The 9,262-nt window shown below is 41.1% G+C and overlaps 1 protein-coding gene across 1 annotated transcript; it reads left to right on the top strand.

Moving 5' to 3' along the window:
* Window positions 1-173: 173 nt before the first annotated feature.
* LOC147139544 (epithelial cell adhesion molecule-like) lies at window positions 174-2,019 on the top strand. Its single transcript, XM_086045745.1, has 9 exons — window positions 174-183; window positions 522-623; window positions 724-982; window positions 1,071-1,136; window positions 1,243-1,309; window positions 1,401-1,499; window positions 1,583-1,780; window positions 1,861-1,905; window positions 1,996-2,019. Exons 1-9 carry the CDS (start codon window positions 174-176, stop codon window positions 2,017-2,019), a joined length of 870 nt encoding a protein of 289 aa, XP_085901871.1.
* Window positions 2,020-9,262: the final 7,243 nt, after the last annotated feature.

Genomic DNA, 9,262 nt, shown 5'->3' with positions numbered 1-9,262 from the left:
TAGTAATGTTTTATATTTAGCGTGTGCCTTGTTTGCTTTTATTGCGCTTGCCGTGGGAAATTATCCAATGCCAATCATTGGCAAAAAAACATCTAATTTACAAAACTGTTAATTTATTCATGCCAACCACATATAGTAGTAACAAGTAAAACAATAAAATGTTCTTCTACTAGATGACAGAAGGTACATAATGACCCCATGTAGCCATTTTGTGAATCGTTGTTAAGTGGTGTGTCGTGAGATTTTTTTCAGATGTGAAACTTCTGCCTTGGCTCAATAAAGGTTGTTGAGAAACACTGCTATAAAGTACTGTACAGTATAGCCTTCATGACCTCCCCCCTGTTCATAATGTCAATATCAAATCGTGGACATTTCATTATGAAATGCATGTTCAAGCAGAGCTCTGTTTAGAAATCATTGTATCAGTTTTGTTTTTCAAATCACAAAATTGGGATGTATGTTCTAGCATAAATCATCCTTTGTTTGCATCATTATCGTAATTCTGGTGTTTTTGTCCCCAGGTTCATGTGACTCTCTGGCGTCGGCCACCTGTGATGGAAATCCTTGTCAGTGTTACGTCATGATTGGTGATCAGATGAAACAGAATCTTGACTGCTCTAAGTGTAAGTAAATAATCCAACTTTTACTTCAAGAACAGGCTTTTCCTCCACCAGTGAGTGGCCTACTTGACGCATGACCCCCCCCCCCCCAATGCATCTCCAGTGATCCCCAAGTGCTTCTTGATGAAGGCTGAGATGTACAGAAGCCCCAATAATAAATACAGGATTATTGGAGGAAAGCCCGTGGAGACTGCTTTTGTGGACAATGACGGCATCTACGACCCTGAGTGTGAGAATGACGGCAAATTCAAGGCCAAGCAGTGCAACAACACAGAGGAGTGCTGGTGCGTTAACAGCGCCGGTGTTCGACGAACAGACAAGGGCGACAAGAACCTGAAGTGTGAGAAGCTGGTGGAGACCTAGTAAGTTGTTTGGTCCCTATTCTCTGTTAGGAAGCAGAAGAGCAGCCTGTAATTCATTTGTACACTCCTAAAATGTTTTTTCTTCTAGCTGGGTCCGTCTTCAGCTAACGCACAAACCAGTGACAGGTCCTGTGGATGCTAATGCGTTGAAGGTGTAAGTACATGCAATATTGTGAATTTGGAAAGCTCAGACTAGAGATAAAATTGTTGGGCAGTGTGTATGAGAACATTTGTAGTAATTGGTGTTCTTTCCCTAACAGGGCTATTGCTGATGCTATCCATGAGCGTTATGACAACCTTAACAAGGACATGGTGAAAGAGATTGAGGTAAGTGAACTCTTGAGTGTGAGTATTAGTTTAACGTGCATTTTCACACCTGATGTTGTAACACTGTACAAATCCTTTTTTTCCCCTGCAGTATGATTCTGATGCCCGCATGATTGTGGTGGATGTGATGAAGCCAAAGGGAGAGCGCAAGAGCGATCTGACCAACATGGCCTACTACATGGAGAAAGATGTACTGCTCTGCAACTTGTCACAATTATTTATTTTTTTTTATTTGTAATTGAAATACTGACTGTCTCGTTCGTCTTCCTACAGGTGAAAGTGCTGCCGCTGTTCAAGAACCAGGAGAATTTTGAGCCTGTTGTGGGCACCCAGAAAATAGAGATGGAGAACATCTTGGTGTACTATGTGGATGAGGAGGCCCCGACATTCACCATGAAGAATCTTACTGGTGGAATCATTGCTGTCATTGTGGTGGTCGTGCTGGCTGTGGTGGCCGGCCTGCTGCTCCTGGTGAGTTTGACACAAATCCAAGTCTTCATCGATCGCCTTATACATTTAGTTTTGACAATTTTTGTTTTCTGTCTGTTTAGTTCTTTTTCAAAAGGCGTCAGAGTCAGAAGTACAACAAAGCTCATGTGAGTAGGACACAGTGCTCCAGAGACTTTCCTTCTAAAAGCTTATTCAGATTTTATGTTGACCTGTTTATTTTTTTTTTGTGTGTATAGCAAAGAGAGATGGATCACATGTAAAATTTTCATCGCTGCAGGAGGCCAGAGTCATCGTTTGATGCACATACTTGCATACTGTGCCATAAACCTTTCCATGAGGAAGACAATTTTAAGAACCAATCAAAATGCTCGTTTTTGGCACCATTCCAACTGCTTTCTATTTATAACAGGGTTCCCGCAGGGTCATAAAAAGTATTAAAAGCATTGAATTTATGAATTTGGAAAATAATACGTTTAAAAGGCTGGAATTTCTGGGTTTTAAATTTTCTCCTCAAAAGTGTCATTTTGATTAAATAATGTTACCTGAATAAACAGGGCGGAGGAAGCAATCGTTGAGAATGCAACGTAGCCCCGGGTCAAAATATGACGGAGGTTCACTGAAGATCACGAGCTAGAACACAACTACACAAATGCGGATTTGGGTTTTTAGTTTCTATTTTTTATCCCAATAAAATGGTGGCCAGGATGTCCATATCCGCTTTTGGGACAAGGCGTTGTCCCAGAAGCGGACAGGATCAGTCCAGATATCTGGGTATAAACAATACAATACAACTTTATTTATATAGCGCATTTCACAACAGCTGCAGCTGTAACAAAGCACTTTACATACAACGTTTTTCAACATAAAAGTCTGTAGTCCCCATATTACCAGCATGGAAGAAGTAACTAGCAAATGTAAACAAAAACAAAGCAACCCATCTTAAAAAGATAAAATAAAACAATTTAAAAAACAACTCAGTAAGTTACCCATACTGCCGATACTTTTTGATTCCTCACACCTCTACTTGATGCTGTTTGCTGTTTGACATCCTGCACACTTTCCACTTTTCCACATCAAGAAATAGCGCAAATTCATGGATTTTGGTTTTCTTTGCAATTGCCAATATATGTGTGAACTAAGTATTAGGTGTTTTTAATTGCCTCAAATAGGTCATAAAAGTCTTACATTTAGAAAAACCTGTAGAACCCTGTTGTAAATTCAAAGTTTTCAGCATTCTCCCTGTTTGCCTTGCTTGAAAAAAAAAAGTTTCCTAGTAAATGTTGCATATAAATTTTAGACACCGTTAAACTGTTTAAATTCCATGTTATGTTGTACAGTTTCTTACAAGTGTGTGTTTTGTTGGATTATTTTTAATAAAATGTTTAAAAAGACTGGTTAAATCTTATAAGTGTTTATTTAAAAGCGGGTTAGGGTGACATACTGGAATGAATCATGACAGGGCAGTAAGCCACTTGGGCCTTTGCTCTTTAGAATGTAAACATTAAAGGTGTTTGTGTTAAATGAGGAAAATCAAACATCTATTGTACTTTCCTTTCATAAATGAATTATCACAAGTTTTTTTTTTCTATGTTACGCTGTTTAAAGGGAAAGTCAACCCAGACGTATTTTTTTCAAGAATATGTTCTATGCAAGCCCACTAGTTGAAACAAGGCATTCTGATAAATATTGCATTTGTGGAATAAGAGTTAAAATGACATCACAACCGCTCAGGGCTCAGGTAAGGGCCAATCATGGCTCAGGTTCAGAAAAAAGGTGAGCCGTGATTTTTCGTTACCTGAGCCCTGAGTAGTTGTGATGTCATTTTCAGTCGACAGAAGTGACAAGATGGCCGCCCCCTGAAATGGCTAAAAAGGGGTGGATTTTGCTGCTTAACTCATATTCTACAAATGCAATACTAATCAGAATTCCGTGTTTCAACTAGTGGGCCTGCTGGGAACATATTCCTGAAAAAAAATATGTTTGGGTTGATTTCTCTTTTAAGTGCCCATCTATCTAATTATAATTTTAAATGGGCTTCCGTTAGTGTTTCTGACCACCATCCAATAGCACCCCCGGGATGTGGGAGGAAACCCGAGTACCTGGAGAAAACCCACACAGGAAAAACATGCAAGCTCCACACACGAAGCCCGGGGCTGGAGTCGAACCCATGACTTCTGCACTGCGAGGCGGATGTGCTAACCAGTCGCTACGTGCCGGCACTTTCATTCATTCATTATCCATACCGCTTCTCCTCACAAGGGTCGCGGGCATGCTGGAGCCTATCCCAGCTGTCTTTGGGCAGTAGGCGGGGGACACCCTGAATTGGTTGCCAGCCAATCGCAGGGCACACAGAGACAAACATCTGCACTCACAATCACACCTAGGGGCAATTTAGGCGGTCCAATCAACTTACCATGCATGTTTTTTGGAATGTGGGAGGAAACCCACGCAGGCACGGGGAGAAAATGCAAACTCCACACAGGGAGGCCGCAGCCAGGATCGAACCCACGACCTCTGAACTGTGAGGCGGACGTGCTAACCAGTCGACCACCGTGCCGCCACGTGCCGGCACTTGATATCTGTAATACCCAACCTGTTCACCTTGCACATGTATTTCATTGTAAATCCTTTGCCTGCCGCCGCTATCCTGCCAGCATGGCTGCATAAACAAACGCAAACGGGATCAATCACGAGAGTCCGGAGCTCTATACTCCCTGCACACAAGCTAACAATAAGAGCGCCACTGCCATCTACTTTGTAGTAGTAGTAGTAGCAGTACTCGTAGTGAAATTACACTTACCTTGTACTGCAAAAAAATAAATGAAAATTCATTAAAAAATATAAACACCCTTCTCTAGGACTGCATTACGCGCCACTATTTGAGAAGGACTGGTTTAAAGGAAAAGCAGGGTTTTGTTGATATGCAAACCTTTGACATGACAACGGTACGTGTGTCGTCAGGGTAGGCAGGTGTGCGCTATGCACATGTGTGTTGTCTCTCTGAAGCCGTTCAGTATTGCGCTCAACCTGACAGTCAGGCTTGGCCTTGCTTGTAGAAACATACATTTTATTCATGCAACAGGACATCTGCACCGTATTCACCTCACCAAAATGGCACTGCAGAGAGAGAGTAGAGAACACTGCATGACATGGGAAGGCGTTTTCTGATAGAGTAAGATACCAGACTAACTGTGGAAATACGCCATCCAGACGGCACCTTACGTAAGAAATAGATGTTACAGCGGACGTACAAAGAAAACGCCATACGAGTTCTTAAATGGCAGGGAACAACTATACATCCTAACTATAGAAATTTGGATCAATGTTGCAAACAAGAATGACAAAGACAAGCTGGATTAATGATGCAAGCATGGCAAACATAGGTTGGTAAAATTCACAACCGAAACAGCCAAACAAAAAGAAACACAAACGAATGAGTCATACATAGAAAGTAATGATAAAGAGTCACATCCCAGGTTTGACAAGAAGGTTGTTCCATGCCAAATCACCCCCCAAAAAATCTGAAAACTTTAACTAAGTAGAGTTTGACTTTAAAGGGTGGCTTTTGCTGCTTAACTCATATTCCACAAACGCAATATTAAGTGCCGTGTTTCAACTATTGGGCCTGCTGGGAACATATTGTTGAAAAACATATGTTTGGGTTGATTTCCACTTTAATGAAACTTGCTGTAGCCTACTTGTTGGTAAGGATGGCACAACACTGATGTTGTCTTTGTAACGAATGGGAAAGGGGGAAGTGATGTATTCCATAAAGTGACATATTCCGTCACATTTTGTGTGGCAGGGTTTCTACCATCCTCCTCAAAGATGCTTAGTGCCAGTAAACACGATACAGACCCCCTCAGGCCATGACAAAGGTACCATTCAACTACTTGTAGGTCGGTTTCATCAGAAGAGTTATTATGAAAATATTTTATGAAGGTTGAAAGCTTACCTAGTGTTGCTTTAATGGACATATGACGACATCGATGAACACTTTGAACACTACAACAAAAACATAGCAGAGCTGTTTTTGTGTCACATTACCAGACCTCAAACTGCATTGTGCGTGCAGTTTTCTGCACCCCAGGGAAAGCTGTACGTGTGGGTGTAGTGGTATTACTTAGCTTGGATGGCATCATGTATGTGCACAAACTTAGTTAAGTCCGAATTTGATTTGAAGGAAGTTGCTTTGTTGTTGTCACCAGCCCAAAAAAAGTAAAGAAAAGAAAAAAAGAGAGCATGCTACATTTGGTCAGCTTGCTTTAATATGTTCATTCAAATTGTTTTAGTTGTTTGGGTCACTAAGCCCAATTAGAAATTCACAAAAACAACTAGTTACTCAATGCGTGTTTGTTTTATCTTTCAAGAAGGCGTCCAATGTAAATAAAGACTCACACAAGTTGATTGAATTTTCCGTCTGTTTCTTTCAGTCTCTGAAGTACAAGAATCTGACAAAAGTCGAGCTGGGCTGCTTTGATTTACCTTTTAATGGCTGGACCAAGAAATTGTCATTGAAAAAAATTCCCCTTGCATTTCCTGGTTATTAGGGACACAAATAACAAATAACAAAAATAAAACTGTAGTTTTTAAACCCTTTGCCCAATGGCATCGCTGCATGGCCAAACTGTGACAAAATGCGTTGAATAAGGTGGGGGCTCCTTGGTAGAGTAGAAGGTCATGGATGATTCCAGGGGTACTGGCCTGACTGTAGATCTTGAAGCCAAAACGATGAGGCTTGTTTCGGATGAACTTGTTTCCTGCTCTGGTACATTGGTAAGGAACCATGACCTCATCCACCGACTCCTTGAAGATAAGATAAGAAGGCCTTTATTGATCCCACAGTTGGGAAATTTTCAGTGTTACAGCAGCAGAGATATTATAGGTAACACAGGGACGGCGGCATAATGTAGCCATTAATGTATAACATTAACGGCAAACATTCAGGATCAAACCTATGTAAATATACGCAGTAACATGTGTATATACGCATGTATATACACACCAACATACATCTACATAAAAAGTATGAGGAACGCTCATTTTAGCCTGTACATAGTACAGAGGAAAAAATACTCTAAGTAAGTGACAGTGCTGCAGTGCTGTAGTGAAATGTAAGGAACAGCATCACAACCGGGTTGTCCAGCATTGATGACAGCTTGGCCAACATTCTCCTGTACCCCACAGAGTCCACAGAGTCCAGGGAACAGCCCAGGACAGAGCCGGCCCTCCTGACCAGTTTGTCCAGCCGCTTCTTGTCCCGGGCCGCGACGCCGCCTGCCCAGGTGACCACTCCCTGGAAGATGACCGATGCAACCACCGAGTCATAAAAGTTCCTGAGGAGTGTCCCCTGAACCCCAAAAGACCTCAGTCTCCTGAGTAGGAAGAGTCAGCTCTGTGTTGTCGTTCCAGTCCAGTTTATAAAAGTAGAAAGTAGATGGGATTTCAAGGCACTGCTTTCGCAACATGTCAAACAGTGAGCGGATCTTGTAGAAACAATCGGGGCTCTCTGCAACTTGCTGGTCGTCATTGAAATGGATGAAAGGAGGTAGCGTAGCTTCTTGAAGCGGTTTCGTGGCATTATTTCTGCAATCATGGGGAAACGTGATTCCATGGCCCAGTAGTCTTCAATGCAGGAAATTCAAATACTCCCATGAATAGTAACATAGCCAGGAAGTGTTCCATCTCTGCAATGCTTGTGTTGATTGGATCTACCAATTTTTGAGCAGAATAGAGATTGGTGTGGTAGACAATGTGCCTGATCATCTCATCCGTGAAAATCGTTTTGAAGTAAGCGAAAGGTGTCTTCACTTCTTTAGGGAGGTCAAATATTTTTTTCTGGAACCAGGAATGGCTCAACTCGATACCTGATCTATAGGCAAAATAGATATTCAACATGGTCCTTCAACTTGCCTTAGTCTACAGGGATCAGAAAGCTTCAGTGACTAATTTACACATGCCATGCTTTGGTTTAGACAAGACAATAAGGCTCGCTACAGTGGTTGGACATTCATGTCAACGACTGGATACTGCATCTAAAGGGAAAGGAGTTGTTCATATTCAACAAGGTCCATCAACTTGTCTTTGTCTACAGAAATCAGAAAAGTTCAGGCTTGCATTTGAATGGTGGGACAATAAATTAGCCTTTAGAGTCACTGAAACACAAGAAATGAATACTGAAGCCACTTTGTGTCTACAAATTCACCTACAGACTGTGTTAACCATGCACAAAATGTTTGCAGAGGCAGACAACGTGTATGTCCTGTTGCTACATTCTAATGCCTAATTCACCCAGAGTATTAGTTTGGCACAACTTGTTTTTGAAAAATTATTGCATCCCTAATTTTTATTTTTTTCTTCAACAAGTTACCTGATTATGTTCAGTAGTCATTCATAAACCACAATATGTCAAAAAAACATTCCAGCCTTTGAAAAACCTAACAGAAATATGTTATAAGCGAGGGGTGGTTTTAGAAAAAGTCTTTAAGTGTTCCTTCTGTGCTTAATAAATGTATACCAAGTATAAGTGAAGATTTAATGAGTTGAAAGTTCACTTTCAAGCAAATGTTTGTATTTTAAAACAACCTAAAGTTAGTGTGCTAAACGGATACTGTGGCCATTAAAGGGTTAACCTCGTGAGGACTCGCACCCAAGTCAGAAAAGAGTGCTATCTAAAATGCAACCCTCGCATATACATCATGTTGCCCTAACAGAGAAATCCAATCAAACAATGTAGACTCGAATCTTCTCCCTCTGTGGTTTCTCACTCCAAGTCCCAGGTCATCTTGGCACCTCGAGTCCTTCCCCCGGCTGGTGGCTCCAGAGTCCCAAGGACTCAGCCCTGTGAAACACCCCTCGAGGACACAATCCACTCCACAAGCTTGTGTGTGTATATGCGTGTACAGATGCAAGCGTGCATGGCAATTGTATGTCAATGCCTGTTGGTGTGTGCGTGTGGGTGTACGTATGTGTGTGTGAGTTACACAAAACACAAAGAGTTTTCTTTCTTCCTTGACTATTGATTATGTTATATGACTGCTTATGTGTAAAGATATTTAGCTGATTGTGGATGATGACCATAAATGTGTAATGCCATTTCAAAGATGTTTAACACAATTACTATCTGATCTATGTATCACTATTATACTGATTCATATAAAATCATGATTATCCATATGCAATACAATAATCACTTGACTAATATGTGGCTAACATATTGGCTAATAAAAAGTCATCCATATCCTTCAACGTGAACAACTGCATTTGCCAATTAACACATTGAGATCTGTATGGGATAATGAACAACCATTTCCTGTAACAACTCAAATGCTTCATGTTGATAGTTGTATTAGGTTAATTTTGTCTTCCTTGTAATGGATATTTTGGTTGGTTCATATAACAGACAAATCGAGAAGATCCTGGAGAGGTGAACCGACAGTGGGGGGCGTGACTTGACTGTCAATTTTGACAGATAAGTCACGCCCTCATGGAACATCAGCTGAT

The sequence above is a fragment of the Filicampus tigris genome, chromosome 11 (assembly GCF_054856515.1).
Source record: "Filicampus tigris isolate MCC_2025a chromosome 11, RoL_Ftig_1.0, whole genome shotgun sequence".
Taxonomy (NCBI): domain Eukaryota; kingdom Metazoa; phylum Chordata; class Actinopteri; order Syngnathiformes; family Syngnathidae; genus Filicampus; species Filicampus tigris.
Note: the sequence above shows the minus strand (reverse complement) of the source record. Positions and strands in the feature narration are given on the sequence as shown.